At 61.7% G+C, this 17576-nt stretch overlaps 1 protein-coding gene across 8 annotated transcripts in view; it reads right to left on the reverse strand.

The window, feature by feature from the left end:
* Positions 1–17576, reverse strand: part of BCAS3 (BCAS3 microtubule associated cell migration factor) — a 457087-nt gene that overhangs the window by 12317 nt on the left and 427194 nt on the right. For all 8 annotated transcript variants that reach the window (XM_036451745.2, XM_036451750.2, XM_036451747.2 and 5 more), the window contains one exon: positions 7634–7801. In XM_036451745.2, coding sequence (XP_036307638.1) covers positions 7634–7801 — 168 coding nt within the window. The remainder of the gene's footprint in view (positions 1–7633; positions 7802–17576) is intronic.

The following is a 17576-nucleotide window of genomic DNA, read 5'->3' on the forward strand; positions in this document are numbered from 1 at the left end:
GAGAGCGCGCGCGCGCGCGTGCGCGAGCGGGAAGACATGGCCCAGGATCTGCCATGCGTGCTCAGAAACACCTCCTGTTCCCTCCGACCGGACCGGCATGGCTCTGCCTCCTCTGTGCAGCGTCCTCCCTGCTGTAAAGCGGAGGCCCTGGGCTCCTCACGGGCCAGAGGCTCCTGCACAAATGCACGACCGGCATCTAGCCATCCATGACTGTGCGCGACTTTGCTCGGGTCTCACCCTCCCAGAAAGGTCAGCGGCCGAAGGTGGACTCCCTGGCCGCGGAGGATCGGCGGGAAACCCTCCCCTTTGTTAACCACTGACCTCCTCAACATCGCTGGAGGACGGCCTTACCTGGGGGGTCCCACCGCCCCTCCCCTCCCTGTGTCCAAGCCTGGACGTTTTCTACGGGAGTCCCTGCTTCTTTGCTGGGGAAACCCCCCTGGGAAGGGGACTCGGAAGGCTCACTCGTGAAGTCACAGGCGCACACGCTCCTTGTGGACAGAAACCAGCATGTTTTGGTTAAAGAGTTCAAAGTAGACTTTGGGCAACTACAAGATGTGCAGAGGAGAATGAGAGAGAGAGAGGGAGAGAGACACTATTGACCTGGACTCGGGTCTGAGAACTGCATGGAAGGAACCAGCAGCGTGTCTTACACACAGTGATTTGGCCCAGGGCTCTGGCTGGCTTCGTTGGCCTCTCAGGAGCCACCAAACCCCGTTCAGTCACTCAAGGAACATTAACCGGTGCTCAGCGTGGCTCTCCTCCCCGAGCTGGGCAGGGAGGAGGCTGGAGGTTGGAGGTAAGAGACACAGTCCCGCAATCTGGAGGGGGTTTGGTAAGATCACTGCCAGGGCAGTGTGGCTGAGGCAGGGGCCGAGGGGCCCCCAGAGCTGGGCCTCCCCCGCGGCGTGTCGGAGGGGACCGGCCACTGCCGGTTAATGGCAGAGGCAATGCTCGCTGCTGGTCCAGGGCCAAGTGTCCACAGGAGCTGGTGCAGAAGCTCAGCGGAGACAGAGGGGCGCTTGGCTGCTTGGCCAGAGAAAGCGTCACCGAGGGGCTGAGGTTGGAGCTCGGTCTAAGCCGGTGGCTGAGCAGAGGGGGCGGGAGCAGGCACGGCAGCAGAGGCAGGGGAGCAGGGCGGCGCCGGGGATGCTGGGACAGGGACAGGCGGACAGGACAGGCGAGGATGTCTGCGGGGAAGGCGGTGGTGGGGAGCCGGGAGGGAGGGTCCTTGTGGACGGGGAGTGGGAGGAGGGTTGGAGGAAAGCCTGTCGGGGACTTGAGAGGGGCCTGGGCTGCAGTGTGTGGGCCTGGGCACCTGTGAGTAGGGGAACGGGCCAACGGTCAGAGGGCACCCTCCGAGCGAGCACCCCTGCCTCTCCCGGGGCCCCCTCCTGTTCGGAATAAAGGGTGGGCGTGAGGACCACACCCTTCTGCCCCGGTGAGAATGACGGGGTCTGAAGTGAAATTTCCCAGTTTAATCCCGTATCTTGTAGCGAGGATCCTGCTGCCCACCTTTCACTGTTTCTCTTTGTGCGCTGGGGACAGGGGCGTCTTCCCAGCGTGATGACCCGGTCAGGGGACGTGGAGGTGGCCGGCGTGGAGCAGAGCATGGAAGCCGTGTGGGAGGAGGCGGCCATCGCTCTCCAGGAGAGAGGGAGGAGGAGAGGAGGCGACCGCACAGAGCGCTCAGCGCAGGGGCACCGGGGCCGGGCCCTGCCGGTGCGATCGGTAAACATTTACCAGGGGCACCGGCTTCCCTGCCCTTGGAGCTGGAGGAGAGAGCGGGCCGAGGAGGGGAGACGAGGCTGCCCAAGGTCACAGGCTCCCCTTCCTGGTGAGGACGTCTGACCCCCGCGGGAAAGAACACAGAACAGGACCTTCTCCTCAGCGGCAGGAGCTGGGGGCTGGGAGCCGCGAGGACCCTCCGACCCGGCCTTTCCTGCCTATGAGAGCAGCTAGCCCAGGCACCGGGACAGCGGACCGACCGAGACACAACAGCAACACCGGCAGTGCCCCCCCCCCATCCCCCCCCCTCCAGGAGCAGCTGCTCCGCTCCACCCCCGCCATCGTGGCGTCTGCTCCTGGGGAGTTTTTGCTGTTGAGTCCTGGAAGGAGCACGGGCTGTGGGCGGGGCCCAGGGGCTGTGGGCGGGGCCCAGGGGCTGTGGGCGGGGCCCAGTGGATGTGGGCGGGGCCCAGTGGCTGTGGGCGGGGGCCAGTGGCTGTGGGCGGGGGTCAGTGGATGTGGGCGGGGCCCAGTGGATGTGGGCGGGGCCCAGTGACTGTGGGCAGGGGCCAGTGGCTGTGGGCGGGGGCCAGTGGCTGTGGGCGGGGGCCAGTGACTGTGGGCGGGGGCCAGTGGCTGTGGGCGGGGGCCAGTGGATGTGGGCGGGGCCCAGTGGATGTGGGCGGGGCCCAGTGGCTGTGGGCGGGGGTCAGTGGCTGTGGGCGGGGCCCAGTGGCTGTGGGCGTGGCCCAGTAGCTATGGGCAGGGGCCAGTGGCTGTGGGCGGGGGCCAGTGGCTGTGGGCGGGGGTCAGTGGCTGTGGGCGGGGGCCAGTGGCTGTGGGCGGGGGCCAGTGGCTGTGGGCGGGGCCCAGTGGCTGTGGGCGGGGCCCAGTGGCTGTGGGCGGGGGTCAGTGGCTGTGGGCGGGGGTCAGTGGCTATGGGCGGGGGTCAGTGGCTGTCGGCTTGGGCCGGCTCAGCCAGGTGGGTCCCTAAGGGCAGCGGTGAGAGGAGCAGAAGGACCCCACCCACAGCTCAGCACTGAATCTCTGAGGGTGGGAACCGGGTTTTCCTGAGATGCCCACCCCGCTGTGGAGGACGTCAGAGGCGCCCACGGCCTGCCTGCCTGCCGCAGCCACAGACAGGAGCTCCTGAGAGGACACTGACCGTTCTCCGTAAGGCCCCGCAGGACAAGAGTCAAGGACCTAAGGGGCTGGCCGAGGAGCTTGGAAGAGTGTTTGCCTGAGCGTAGAGATGTCTAAAAGTAAGAGGATTAATTCATGGCCTGATGCCTGGCATGGTTGTGGCCCGGTCCTGCGGCACCTTGCGAGGGAGTTATAAACCCCAGAGGAGGAGTCCCCACAGGAGGTATCCGGCAGGGAGCTGCCCCGGCCCTCAGCCGGGAAAAGCCGGCGCCCGAGGCCCAGGGCAGGAGCTAGTCCAGAGGGGGGATAGGGGTCCACACAGCCTGTGTGCATCTGGTCAACCCCGCAACGCTAGCTAGCATTTGTTGAGAGCTCAGTTCCTACATACAGCCTGGAAGTGTTATTCGCACGTGCACACGCGCGTGCACGCACACAAGCTTTTAGCTTATCTTTGGCAGAACACAGGCAATCCACAGATATTTGTTAACCAGCTTACTGAAACCTCGACCACTTAAAAAGCTGCGTCTAACATTCAGAACGTGCCTTTGCTGTTCAGGAGGGGACAACTCACGCCCTCTCCGCAAGTCAAAGCCGCTTCTGACAAAACGTGGGAAGAGCTTTCGCTGAGGAGACCCTCACACACGCCTTTTCTGCTGAGGAATGAATGCGCACAGAGGGGAACTCAGAGCGGCGAGGAGAACGAACTTGAGTCCTGGTTTCCCAGGTAGGTAGTGATTCGCCCATGTGTCGTGAAAACAAGTGAGCTGTTTGTGACATTTCAATAAAAAGAAAAGAGAAGATAGAAAGTCCTAGAATGCATTGCTTAGCATATCATATTGTCTTGTGCACGTTTCCTATAAATGGGCGAGGAAATAAATGTGCTCCTGACAGCGGGTCGGAGGCAAAGATCGAGCCAGCAGTGTGATCCCCACGAGAAACTGCTCTGGATGGAAGAGAGTGTGTTCAAGAGGCGGCAGACCGAGAAGACGAAGCCTGAAGGAGAGTGAGCAGGGCTCCTGGACTGCAGGAAGCCACAGCCACAGGGAAGAGACGGCCCCCCTGGACCTGGAGAACTGACTGAGTGAGCTCCTCAGTCAACAGCAGCAGAAGGAGGCGGCCTGCAGCACAGACGCGCCAGGAGCACGTTAGACAGCGGGCCAGGCCCTGCGGACGGGGCTGAGGCTGTCCCTGTTGGACAGAGAAAGCGGAAGGCAAAGGCAGGGTGAAGCTAAACAGCGATGGGAAGAGTTCATGTCTAAAGAGGAAACGTACTTTATATGTATCCAGGTGTTCATTAAATGCTGGGGGATATTTGGTTATATCTTTACCTCGACACAAAACAATTGGAAGAAGTCAATGTTTTGCTTATTTAAAAAATTCTACTTTCCTGCAAAAGGCAATTTTGAAAGGAATGTCTGCTAAGCAGGAATTAGTCAAGCTATTCCGAGGGGGGTGAGTGGGAGGGGAGGGGGCTGTGGGAGCTGGCATTCCAGGCCAGGGGAGGGGCGTGTGCAGGGCCCAGGCAGGCGGGGGGGGGGAGGGGGCACGTGTGCCCGGGGAGCCCCGGGGAGCTCGGCTTGGCCAGAGAGAGGGCAGTGGTTGGTCGCGAAGGCTGTGGACACCGTGAGGTGGATGCTCCCGGGAGGAGGACAGGGCGGGGGGGAGGGCAGTTCCAGCTGTGGATGCAGAGATGTCAGTGGGTGACCGTCTGGATGGTTCTGGTGACCAGGAGAGAGAGCCAACGGGGAGCTGACTGGGAAGTGGTCAGTTTACAGACGGCATTAGGGGCCTCAGTAGCAGTGGAGATGCCCTGTACCGACTGAGGGACAAGAAAGGGGCTGAGACGGGGCCCCGAGAAACACACTGAGGCCGGCAGACGGGAAAAACCCAGGGCAGGAACCGAGAAGTGGCCCGAGGCAGAAAGCGAGCCGGGAGAGCGTGGGAAAGCAAGATCAAGGTCACGGGGTGCGTGCACAGGGCCAGGGCCGGGGCGCAGCGGCTTGACTGACTGACTGGGTGGAGGTCAGCCGGCGAGGGGCTGCGGTGGCTGGGGGCGATCTGGGGGCAGAAACAGGAGGAGGGAGGAACGTTGTTGCAGGGACCTCTAGGGTCTGAGTGCGGGAACTCAGGGGGTTTCCTCAATGACGAACACCACTGAGCCATCGTCTGAGCGGGAGGGACACGATGGTGGGGACGAGATTTGAGGGAGGAAAGTTCAAAACAGTGTCCATGAAGAGGGAAAGAGACTGATGTCAAGGTGATGGACGGCGAGCTACGTACTCCACTAAATAAGCAGCACGTTAAGTCCTGCTAAATAACTAGCAAGTCTATGAAAAAAAAAAAAGTTAAATGTAATACACAAGCTCTTCAAGGACCAGAGACCTGGGGGGGTCTCAAAGGATGAAAACAGACGGGGCGGTGCTAGGACGGCTAGCGTCCAGGTTGGATGGAGAATTCCCTCTGTCGGCAGTGACTGCGGACCCCCGAGGGGCCGGACACGGCTCCGGGCACCGGTGTCGGCTGCAGAAGATGAGTGCTGCCTGAGCCGAGGAGAGGGGGTGGCAGGGACACACAGGGCGGCCAGGCTCACCGGAGAGGGGAGACCACCCAGGGGCCGGGGCACCCATCCGACCAGTTTGTGATTCTCCTTCAGCAGCCTCAGGGAGAGCAGAGTCCCACTGACCTCCATTTGGGAAATTCTGCTGAATGGGGACCAGGGGAGCGTGAGCAGGGGTGGGGGTGGGGGGAGGAAGGAGGGTAATGATATTAGCGAGAAAGCAGTCCGGCCGGTTACTGTGGAGCCGGATGGGCGAGCCGCACACGTGACCTCATTAGACTCTCTGGTCGGCAGCCACCACGGAGGCCAGAGCCAACGCCACCGCAGAGGTTCGAGGGTGACCCGGTGGGGCTCTGTGGGGCCTGGGATTCTGCATTCCTAATCAGCAACCGGGTGCCACTGATTCCTCATCGGGTTCATGGGCCCCTCTGAGCAGCCAGGTTTGGAAGGGCTGTGCTGTTCGGGGTGGAGGGGGGGTGGGGAGGGAGAGCGGAGCTGCCCTGTGGGACAGCTCACCGGAGGCCGGGTGCTGGGGTAACTAATAAACCAATGAGCTGATGTCACCTTCTCAGGAATTCTGCTAGCCCCGTGGTGGGCAAACCGCGGCTCTCGAGCCACACGCGGCTCTTTGGCCCCTTGAGTGTGGCTCTTCCACAAAACACCAAGGCCCGGGCGAGGCTATTTTGAAGAAGTGGCGTTAGAAGAAGTTTAAAAAATTTTGCTGTCGAAGGAAATGTCAATCGTTGTCCTGTTGGTATTTGGCTCTGTGGACTAACAGAGTTTGCCGACCACCGGGCTAGACGACGGACATGCTGGCAGCTTGAAAGTGAATGAGTTTTTAAGCGATGGCAACCCCCAAATGTGACAAATTAGGGCTTTTCCCGCTTCCCTGCAGAGAGCCGGGCGTTAAACATCTACCAGCCAGTCACTAGCTGACCCTGTAGGAGAGCGGGGCATGCTGGGTGCTGGGCTGCAGGGTCAGGGGTCAGGAGAGCATGCTCCATGCAACCTCGGTAAGAGGCCAGCAGGCCCGGGGGCTGCCCCGAAACCGCCAGCGCCTCCCAGAAGGCTGCAGGGACAGGCACACACCGGCTGTCACCCTAGCCCAGTGGTCGGCAAACCGCGGCTCGCGAGCCACATGCGGCTCTTTGGCCCCTTGAGTGTGGCTCTTCCACAAAATACCACGGCCTGGGCGAGTCTGTTTTGAAGAAGTGGCGTTAGAAGAAGTTCAAGTTTTAAAAATGTGGCTCTCAAAAGAAATTTCAATTGTTGTGCTGTTGATAATTTGGCTCTGTGGACTAATGAGTTTGCCGACCACTGGGCTATCCTATGCACCACCCACAGAAGCAGGGTTGGGGCGGGGGAGAGGCAGAGAGGCTGCTATGGCCAAGGTCACTTGCCAGACACTCTCATCCCCCGTGGCCCTGCCCGTCCCCGGCTCTCTCTGGGCAGCAGGTGACGGGCAGGGGTGCTCGCTGCCCCGTCGAGGCGGGATGGAGGCGGCTCTCAGCAACGCAGAGGGAAGAGGCGAGCTCCCGCCATCTCTGCGTCACTCGCTGGCCTTGCTCACCTGCACACGGTCCGCGGAGACCCGAAGACTCCCCTCAGGGACAGCTGGGGGGGTGGGGGGGACAAGCGATCCCTCTGCCCCAAAAGGGCGTCTCCTATTGTTCTGACCCCTGGGCCATTCAGTTTGAATTTCCTCTCTCATTTCTTCTTCTTTATTTTATTTTATTTTTTAATTTCATGAACCTGCTTAAGGCCACACAGTCTCCCTGGAGCCCCAGCCGCCTAGCAGATGGCTCGCTGCCAGTTTTGCTCCGTTACTGACTGTCTGCGCCCGGCTGACGTCCCCCGCTGCGCGGAGGCCCTTCCGGCCCGCGTGCTGGCTGACCAAGAGGCCGCTGGCCGCTGGGAGGCCTCCGGCCTGGCAGGAGCAGGCGCTGCCGGAGCAAAGGCTGCGGGAAACCTAAGGGACGCCACCGCGGACCCTTCCCCTGGGGAGGCGTCCTCCTGGGAGCCGCTGACAGAATGCCGCGTCCCTGACAACCTCTGAGTGAATCATGGCACCGAGGGGGGTCCCGCTGCTGGGAGCTTCCCCAGGGGCCGGCGATCAGAGCTCACTGACACACGCCCTCGCCCGCCACGGGAGCTCCGCACCGCAGGCCGCGGGTGGCCGGCCGGCGAGGGGCGCGGCGCCGTTACCTGTTCCGGATCCCACCGCGTCCCGGCTGGGCGACTCGGCCATGGCGTCGGCGAGCCGCTCCCGCAGGCCCTCCTCCGTGTGCTCCAGGGAGGACATGTGCCGCAGCCCGAAGCCCTCGGGCCAGCTCCCGCACACCTCCAGCAGCGTCACGCTCCGGTCGAAGGAACCTGCGGCACACGGACACGGCGCGGTCAGAGCCCCTCTCTTCGTCCCCCCGCCGCCCGCCCCCCGCCCGCCCGTCTCCGGGACGGACCAAGGAGAGAACACTGGGGCCACCAGCGTGGGCCCGGGAAGGGCAGCTCGATCGGTTAGATTAGAGCATCGACCTGATACGTCAAGGTCACAGGTTCGATCCCCAGTCAGGGCACATACAAGAATCAACCAATGAATGCATCAATAAGTGGAACAATCAGTCAGTGCTTCTCTCTCAAACTTAGTTAAAAGACACACACACGCACACGCATGCGTGCACACATGCACATACACACACACACATGCACATGCATGCACGCACACGCACACCATGGATGTGTAGGATAGAAAGCAGCAGCTATGCCCCTGGGTCAGGCCAAGGGCATTGAATCTCCTTCCCAGGTTGAACCCAAAACACTTCTGTTTGATACAATACACTTCCCTTAAGACTCATTTAAAACAGGGTTGTAAAGCTTAAACTTAAACGTTCTAAACCACTATACCCCACACCTCGCCTCATTTTACATTTGAACGTCAGAGAAGTCATAACTTGGCCCCAAATCCAACAGCTGATCTGATTCAAGAACTCAGATCTCTGTTATTGCCAGGTAATAGCTACCTACGGTGCCAGGTGGGTCCTGGACATATCAGGGGGAACATTGGGTAGAGGACATGATGGTCCTGATCATACGAGAGAAATAGAAGCAGGGAAATGGAAGCCTGGAGCAGACGGACGGATTTCAGAGGGAAGATGAGGGTGGGATGTGGGGTGGGGAGTGATGAACTGGGGAACTCACACGCATATACACCAGCCCATGGACACAGACAGTGCAGGAATGAAGCCCGGAGGGGCAGGGGTGGGGTCTGGGAGGAGGGGGTCAGTGGGAAAAACAAACAAACAAACAAACAAATAAACAAACAAACAAACAAAGGAGACATCTGTAATACTTTCACCAATAAGGACACATTAAAATAAAGATATCCTATATAATAAAAGCCTAATATGCAAATTGACTGAACGGCAGAACAACTGGTGGAATGACCGGTCGCTATGATGTGCACTGCCCACCAGGGGGCAAACGCTCAGTGCAGGAGTGCCCCCAGCTCGCAGGCCCCAGGCCAGCCAAGGTGGGTGCCAGCAGGACCCACCACTCCTCCCCCATTGCCCTGCTGGTCACCCTACAGAGGGAGGGGACCGGCAGTGGCAGGCAGCAGGGCCAGTGAGCAGGCCGTGCCAGGCTGGCCAAGGTGGATGCGAGCGGGGACCCCACAGATCAGCCTGGATCACCGGCCAGGCCTAGGGACCCTAGCCCTGCAGGAATTTTGGGCACCGGGCCTCTAGTAAATAATAATAAAAAAAGTGTATGATTGTCTAATCACGATGTCCTGTACCTGACCCTAGTACAAAACACTACCGGACGTAAACTGTCATTGAGAAAATATGAATAAAAGAACTGAGATCTCTGCTGCCCGGGGACCTCATTCTGCCCCACGGCCATCGCCTCCCGGCCGCCGAAGGCTGAGCACCCCCGGGGCCCCGTATGGGGGATGCCCGCGGGAGCTGGGCGACCGCCCCCTCGGCGAGGATCTCCCCTCAACCTGACGCTGTGCCCGCAATCCGAAACGCGCGGGCGGGCGCTCACACGCACGCTTTGTTATACGGCACGTCCACCGCGGGAGCTGACTTCACCCCTGTCTCCTGGAAAGAGATTACAGCCCCGCGATTAGGTAACCGAATCCACGGCATTTATGGGGCCTGGCTCCTGCCAGCGCAGGCCGGGAAGATGGGGGGGGGAAGGGGGGGGAGAAAAAATGCAAATGCCAACGCTTCCCCGAGTTAAAAGGACACGCAGCGCACACTCCTTATCGGGCCTCGCCGCTCCCCTTTGATCAGCCGTCAGAAACTATCTCCCCGCGGCCGCCGGTCCTGGGCAGCGTCAGCCACACTCCCCGCCTCTGACAGGTGGTAATAGAGAGGGTGCGAGCCGGGCCCCGGCAGGCGGCCCTGCCTCTGATAGCGGCCGGCACCGCGCGGTGACCGTCCGTCCGCACCCGCGGCTGGGGCTCCGTCCGTCCGTCAGCAGAGAGGCCGATAGCCCGCGCCCGCCCGCCCGCCCTCCCAGACACGGCCCGGCCACCGGCCGCCGGGATCTGCATGTGTGGCAGGGGTCACCCCCGGCTCCCGGATGTCATCGGCCACGCCGGGCTTTGATTTATCTCTCGCCTGATTGTAGGGGAGAGAATGCCCGGTGCCGGGGGAGCCGGGAGCACGTGTGCATGTGTCTCCCCGAGAGGAGACCCAGCTGGGGCGCGGGTTCCCCCGGACGGAAGGACGGACGAGCTTCTCAGCTGGGACCCCCGGGGGAGGAGCTGCCCTGGAGAAGGGGACCAGACGTCCCGCTTTCGGCGGGACAGTCCCGGTGCTTGTTAAGAGGTCCACACTCTTGTTAAGAATCGGGACTGTCTGGCCAAAAGCGGGACGTCTGGTCACCTTACGGTAGCACCTTCTCTGACCATCACTAGGGCCACGACATGGGTCTGGGAGCCAGGCACCAGGAGATTGGGGGGGTGAGGGGGTGGGTGCTCTGAGTGACAGCCCTCTGAGGGCCCGCCCTAGGCCCAGCCCACAGCCAATGCTCAGCCAGCTGTGCGCCAAGGGCGCACACCGGGACTGAGGACATACACCCTCCCTTCTCCCTGAGCGGAGGGAGGCCTGTCCCGCCCTCTCCTTTCCCCGTCTCCCGAGCGGAGCTCACAACTCCTCGTCTCCAAGGAGGGCAGAGGTGAAGCCAGGGAGTCCGTGTCTCTGCCGCGGCCCCACTCCCGGCCGACACGTTCAAGGTCTGAAGCATCGCTGTTTCTCCAAGGGGTCTGCCTGGGAAACCAGGCCTCATGGTCTCCAGAGGGGGAATAAACAATGACATGTGTTGCCGAAACCGGTTTGGCTCAGTGGATAGAGCGTCGGCCTGCGGACTGAAAGGTCCCGGGTTCGATTCCGGTCAAGGTTGGTTGCGGGCACATCCCCAGTAGGGATGGCGCAAGAGGCAACTGATTGATGATTCTCTCTCATCGATGTTTCTAACTCTCTATCCCTCTCTCTTCCTCTCTGTAAAAAAAAAAAAAAAAAAAAATCAATAAAAATATATTTAAAAAAACACAACAGTGAGAGGGGGGCGCTCCTGCTCCCCGGACAGTCAGGCCTGAGGCGACGGCTCTCGTGAGGACAGTGGCTGCGCCCCATGCTCGGAGGGCAGGCGGCGGGACGGACGGCAGGGCCGAGGACATCGGAAGCCCGAACGCCAGCAAAGGAGAGACGCCCGCCAGGGCTCCAGCAGAGGCTCCGGAGAGGGCGGGTCCCGGGCGAAGGCCAGAGACGCCCCCACGGCGCGCAGGAGAGAGAACGGTGAGCGGGCAGACGTGGACAGGGGCCTGGACTCACGCGCAGGCTCCCCCCCGCACTGGCTGTGTGGCTCTGGGCCAGTTCTTTACCCGCCGGAGCCTCCGACTCCTCACCCACAAAACCAGCAGACAGCGCGGCCCTGCGGGGCGGTGGTGGGGATGCATCGGGGCAGTGCCCGCACACGGGGAGGGCTCTGCCGTCCTGGTGGCCTCGCGTAGGCGTGGGCCGTACAGGTGAGAACAGCTTTATGCCACTCGATGCATCAGCATCCATTTCCACGGTCACAGTGACCCTGCGAGGTCATGTGGGCACTGCCTGGTGTGGCAAGCTCTGCGTCACCCCGCCCCCCCTTCTCGGGAGATCCGGAACACAGGCTCCTGCGGGGAGGGCTGTGGGCGGGAAGCACGGGTCCCTCCTCGCTCATTCTGAGGGCGCCGGGCAGCCAGCCAACGCCGTTACCAAGCCCTCCCGCTGCCTCCGGCCCCCGGTCCTGGAGGATCAGGGCACCGTGGATGAGCCCTTCTGCCAGTCGGAGGATGCGCAGGAGGAAGAGCGCGGAGAGCAGACCCGGTCTCTCCTGGGAAGCGGTGGGCAGGAGGGGCGGGCGGGAGGGGCGGGCAGGAGGGGCGGGCGGGAGGGCAGAGATACAACGTCCCCCCAAGGGGCACTCGGTGTCTCTACCGACCCGAGAGGCCACGGAGGGGGTGCCATCGGTGGTCCCGCTTCCGTGCTGGAGTCCCAGCAGAGGCCCGCAGTGCCCCTTCCCCGCCAGTGCCAGCGAGGCCTGCAGGGGAGCTCCCTGGGAGGGCGAGGCCGCCTCCGAGCCCTCAGGCGACCAGGCATCGCGCCCGCGTTGTCGGCACAGCCACCGCCATCGGTCGTCCGAGGGGCTCCGTCCGAGGGGCCGGCCCTGCGAGTCCCCTTGGGGGTGGGGTGAGGGGGGGGGGGAAGGGTCAGTTTCGAGGGGAGAAGACACTTAGTGCGGGCTGTTTGCGAAGCACAAGACACTCGTACCAGGAAGCAGAGATCGCTCGCCGAGGCCCTGCTCTGCTGTTTACATTTATGATTTCAGTTAACTCGCACATTCATCAAATATTGATTAGTGTCCACTCTGATACGCGTCAAGCATGGCACCGAGAGGTACGGGAGACAAAGGGAGCCAGGAGCATAATAACAATAAAGCTCGTGGGCCTCTGTGAGCTCCGGGAAGCCACCGTGATTGCCGTTTCCCAGGTTTACGCTTTCTGAGGCCGGGAGAGGGGAGGCAGGGAGAGGGGAGGCCGGGAGAGGAGAGGCCGGGAGAGGAGAGGCCGGGAGAGGGGAGGCGAGGCCGGGAGACGGGAGGCCGGGAGAGGGATGTGTGTTTGCGTGCATAACCTTAGGTAAGCAATTCCGGGGTGCTTATGGGTCCCTCGGAACCCGGGACCCCAGGTGAACGAGATCTGCCTTTTGGCGTTAGTCGCATTCTGCCTCCATCCGTCTCACGGTCAGCTCTCCAGCCTCACTCAGAAGCTCCTGTGGGCCGCATCCCCTTTGTACCCCGGGCTTGCCCAGACCACGTTTGTGGACCGATTCTGCCCATCGGAGATACGGACAGGTCCGTGAGGGTCAGCACCCACTGGGTGTGGCCCCAGAGCCGAAACCTCAGGGCCGGGACTGGGAGGAACGAGATGGAGATGGGCAGAGAAAGGAGTGAGAATCCAATAGGAGGAAGGAAGGAAGGAGATGAAACCCGAGCAGAAAACAATGTCAAAACATCGCGCTCCTGCACTTATTTGCGATCCGGGAAGAACCCGGACGGTCTGCACGGAGAGCCAGTCTGGCACGGGTGAGCCCCGGGCGGCACGCTCCGGGGGAGACACGGGCCATGCTCTTGGGTTTCACACGCCCGCCGGGGCGCCGTGACAGCTGGCAGGCGGGCAGCGGCCGGGCAGCGGGGCTCCGAGGACAGGGTGGCAGGGCGGTGGGACGTTCCTCCGCGCTGATAGCGTCTAATCACACCCGGGCTGCGTGGGGACCGCGGCACGGCCTCCGCTCGGCATTCATTAGGCTCGGCCAGGGGAGCTGGAGTTGACAAGATCCTGTTGATCAGATTTCCAGCCACCGGGGAGGCCAGTAGCAGGAGCAGCATTGTGCTTAAACCAGGCTATTCAGGAGGTAAGCCCTTCTCGGCGAGCGCTCACGGTAAGGATGATGTCCACACTGCCCGGCCAGTGTGGCTCAGTGGTTGAGCGTCAACCTACGAACCAGGAGGTCAGGGTTTGATTCCCGGTCAGGGCACATGCCGAGTTGCAGACTCGATCCCCAGGGGAGGCTGTGCAGGGGGCAGCCGATCAATGATGCTATCATCATTGATGTGTCTATCTCTCTCTCTCCCTTCCTCTCTGAAGTCAATAAAAATATAAATTTTTCTAAAAAAAAAAAACAATGCCCACACTAACTAAGAAATGACCCCAGGGAGGGCTCCTTTCTCCATAGGACAGGTTGGGTGTGGTTGCGGGCACATTTCACTACGTACGTCCACATGCACTATGTCACCACTAACAGGAAGTGGTTCACTGAGGGGGGGCGGGACAACAGGAGGACCCCTCCTGTCCGTCTCGGTTCTTGAGGGTGGTTCTCGGGTGACCGTGACCCACGTGCACAGACACGGGGCAGAGCACGGGACTCAGACCCTGGCAACCGCTTGTGACCCAGGCTGCCTACCGCTCACCCAGCCTGTGCCCTGGACCACGGTGGTCCTCGATTCCCCGTTTGGCTCTGGGGCTCGGATTCTGCGGTGAGGTCACTTTGAAAGGATTTACTATTTCAGTTCGGAAGCAAGAGAAAGGAAAGGTACCCACGAAGAAGAAGATGCTAACGTTGGCAAGCCAGGAGCTGCCGGTGTCCCAGATGTGGTGGCACATCTGCTCTCAGGCCCTCATCGGCCAGCGCACCAAAGGGGGTGGCCCGGGAAGGGGAGCTCAGCAGCAGTGGGGACGCCAAGAATCTCCGCGCAACGTAACCCAGAGCAGTCATTTTTCTACCTTCCGCAACCCGGACTTTAAAGGTTAGGACGCAGATTTGTAAACCCAGACATCTGTGCGGAAAAGGGGATTCTCCCGCTAACTTTTCTGGGTCTTCATTTCCCCACTTACCACACGGAGGAAAAAATGGGTGACTCTCACTTAAGGAGTCCAATGACATAGTTTCAATGTCATGTGCAATAATACACGAACAGGGTGACGGTGACTGTATCCTGGGGTAAAAATGTACCACGTTGCATTTCCTTATGAACCAGATGATATAGTCAAGCAGTCACACCACAAGAGTCTAAAACATTTTTTATAAAAACATAATTAAAGGCACTTGGCAAGCAGAAGGCCTGGGTTCCAATGCCATCCCCTGCTCCTGTCTCATTGGGTGACCTTGGTAAGTCATGTAGCCTCTTTGGACCTTGGCTTTGCGACCTGCAGTAGCGGGTTAAATGGCGGCTCCCTAAGGGACACGTCCATCTCAGGATGCGACCTTATTCGTGAGTAGGGTCTTTGCAGATGGCATTGAGGACCTCAAGATGAGAGCATCCTGGATTCAGGGTGACGTGTCCTCAGGAGAGAAAGGAAGGGGCGATCCTGGGCACAGAGGGAGGAGGCCCCGCAAAGGCGGAGGCAGAGGCCGGGCTTATGCCGCGGTGGCCGGCGGTGGCACCCCGGGAGCCCCCGGGAGCTGGGAGAGGCACGAGGAGTCCTCCCCTGGAGCCTGAGGAGGGAGCGGGACCTCGCTGACGAAACCCCCGCCTCCGGAAACCCGAGGGGAGGAATTTCCGTTGTGTTGAGTCACCAAGTTTGTGGTGATTTGTTATGACCTGTAAGCCAGAGAGACAAGCATTTGCCTTCTAGGGCCGTGCAAGCCCCTGATGAGACGTCCATGGAAAAGGCCCAGGCCTCTCACACACAGAGGATGCCTGGGGCTCCGCGGGCTCCGGTCAAGGGCATGTACCTTGGTTGCGGGCACAGAAAAAGCGGCGAGAGAAGGAGAACAAAGCCCGGTGGCAGACACCCTCCTGCTGGGACCCGGGCAGCCAGCCCCTCAGAGGCGTTTGGCGGGGAGGTCCGGCTTCGCAGATTGCCCCTGGGCCAGCCCCCGGACCAGCCCCGCGCCTGCCTGGCCGGACCTGCAGTGTGACTCTTCCCCCGGTGGCCCGGCCGGCCGCACGCAATGCTGACTCCTCCCCGCGCCCCTCTGACTTCCTTCCTCTCAATCAGGTCAGGAATGTGCACCGACTTGTGTGGAAAACGTCACAAACAGGTCCAGCTCTCTCCCGATTCCACCCATCAGATCAGAAAGGGCCAGGGAGCAGCCCTGGGAGGACATGGTTTTTATTTCTCAAAGAGAGAGAGAGAGAGTCAGAAACATCGATGAGAGAGAACCATCGATCAGCTGCCTCCTGCACCCCCCCCACTGGGGATGTGCCTGCAATCAAGGTACATGCCCTTGACTGGAATCGAACCCGGGACCTTTCAGTCCACAGGCCGACGCTCTAGCCACTGAGCCAAACCGGTTTCAGCAGGAGTCATTTTTTAAATCAGGTCCCTTTGCCTCACCTTTGTCCCTGCCCTGCCCCCTCCTGTAGCTCCTCTGCCTTCGGTTAAACAGGACACAGTTTCCTGGGGGACACCTCTCCCGACTGTCCCGGAAGGCCTGAGCCCCCCACACGCCCTCAGGTCACTGAGCAGGGCCCGCTGCCTGCCCCCCGGGAGCCCGGGAGGTCGGTCCCAGAGGAGAATTCCCACCGGCTCCGCCTCCGACTGGCCCAGAGGTGCCTCTGCCAGGAGAGCCTCCCAGCCAGGCCGGCCTGGCATTTCCCAGACGGATCCTGAGACCCGTTCCGCCTCAGTTGTACGCCTGGTGCAGCCAAGGTCTCGCCCCGTCTTTGTGGGAAGGCAACCCTTTGCAGCCAGACTGCAGACCACGCCAACATGCCCTCAGGATGCTCTGCCTCCTTCTGCGGGCGGAGAGAATGCACACACGCGTGCGCGCACACACACACACATGCACGCACGCGGTGACAGGAGCCCCACGGCAAGGCCAGAACACACCGTGCCCTCAGAGAAGCAGCGCCGCCTCGGAGGGAGACACTGCACGGAACAGCATCTCTACCGGCATGCGTGTGCGCGCGCGCGCACACACACACACACACACACACACACACACTGGGTTCCCCAGGACAGCGTCCAGCTCCCAGCGGTCACTTCTCCCATCAGATCAGACACCAGGGAGGGCGAGGGAACTCTCCTCTGCGGCGTGTCCATCGGGTGCCGGGCACGGCCCTTTACACGCGTCACCTCCCGGTCATCACCCCCAGCGAGCCCATGCGGTCGGGGCTGATGGCCGTCCTACAGACCAAACACCGGAGACGGAGAGAAGGGACGTCTCTGTTCAGGTGACGCCACCAGGGGTACGGCCAGGATTCTGCTTCCAGGCTCCTCTGGCTCCAAAAGCCTGTCCTCTCCCCGTGAAAGTCCCCGCTGAACTGGTTTGGAAAATCGGCCACGGCACCATCAGGGGGTCTTCAGCTCAGTCTCCGCTCTCCAGGACTGTAAAGTGGCCCTTGCTGTGGGGCTGTAGAAGGCGGTCGGGGGTAAAGGAGGGCCGATGCCCTGGGTGTGTGACCACCCTGAGGTCCCGGTGCTCACACAGGAGCCAGATCGGAGGCTTCCTGTGGCAGCCCGCACTCCGCTCCACGCCGGAGCCACTCACAGCGAAGGCCCCGGACCGCGGCCCCTCGAAGCCCCTCAGAGGGACACCCCGGAGGCTGCACTGGGTTCGGGTCCCCGGGGATCTGTGAGCCCACAGACCGGGACCTGCCGCTGCCGCTGCCCACCCTGGCCCGTCCCCCAGCACTTCCAGCTGCGGCCCCTTTGGGTGCATGTGGCTCTGGCTGCTCGTTTACAGACACGGGCTGCGACCTAACCGCTCATTTCCAGAGGGGACAGACATGGGCTGCGACACAGGCAGGAGCAGAGGAACCCTTGGTCTCCCCGGTCAGCTCCGTTCCATCCAGCGACCGTTCAGCTGCCTCTCCTCCCCTCCTCCCGCCTCCCCCACCGTGCAGCCCTCACACCGCCCGCAGCCGCCAGGCCTGGCCTCTCCCCTCCGACCCAGCCCTGCGCTAAGTGTTAACACACGTTCCGGGGCCCGGGGTTAACACTCTGTTAAGCAAACAGAGTTCATACCTCCTGCTACCAGGCCAGGCGCCAACCGGGAGCACGGGGCACCCCGAGGCCCGGCCCGCACCCTGCGCAGGGCGGGCGGGACGGGTGTCCCTGCCCTCCCCTCCGCCTGGCTGCCTAGGGGAGAGCATCTCCCCG

This window comes from Pipistrellus kuhlii, unplaced genomic scaffold, assembly GCF_014108245.1.
Source record: "Pipistrellus kuhlii isolate mPipKuh1 unplaced genomic scaffold, mPipKuh1.p scaffold_m20_p_22, whole genome shotgun sequence".
Classification (NCBI taxonomy): domain Eukaryota; kingdom Metazoa; phylum Chordata; class Mammalia; order Chiroptera; family Vespertilionidae; genus Pipistrellus; species Pipistrellus kuhlii.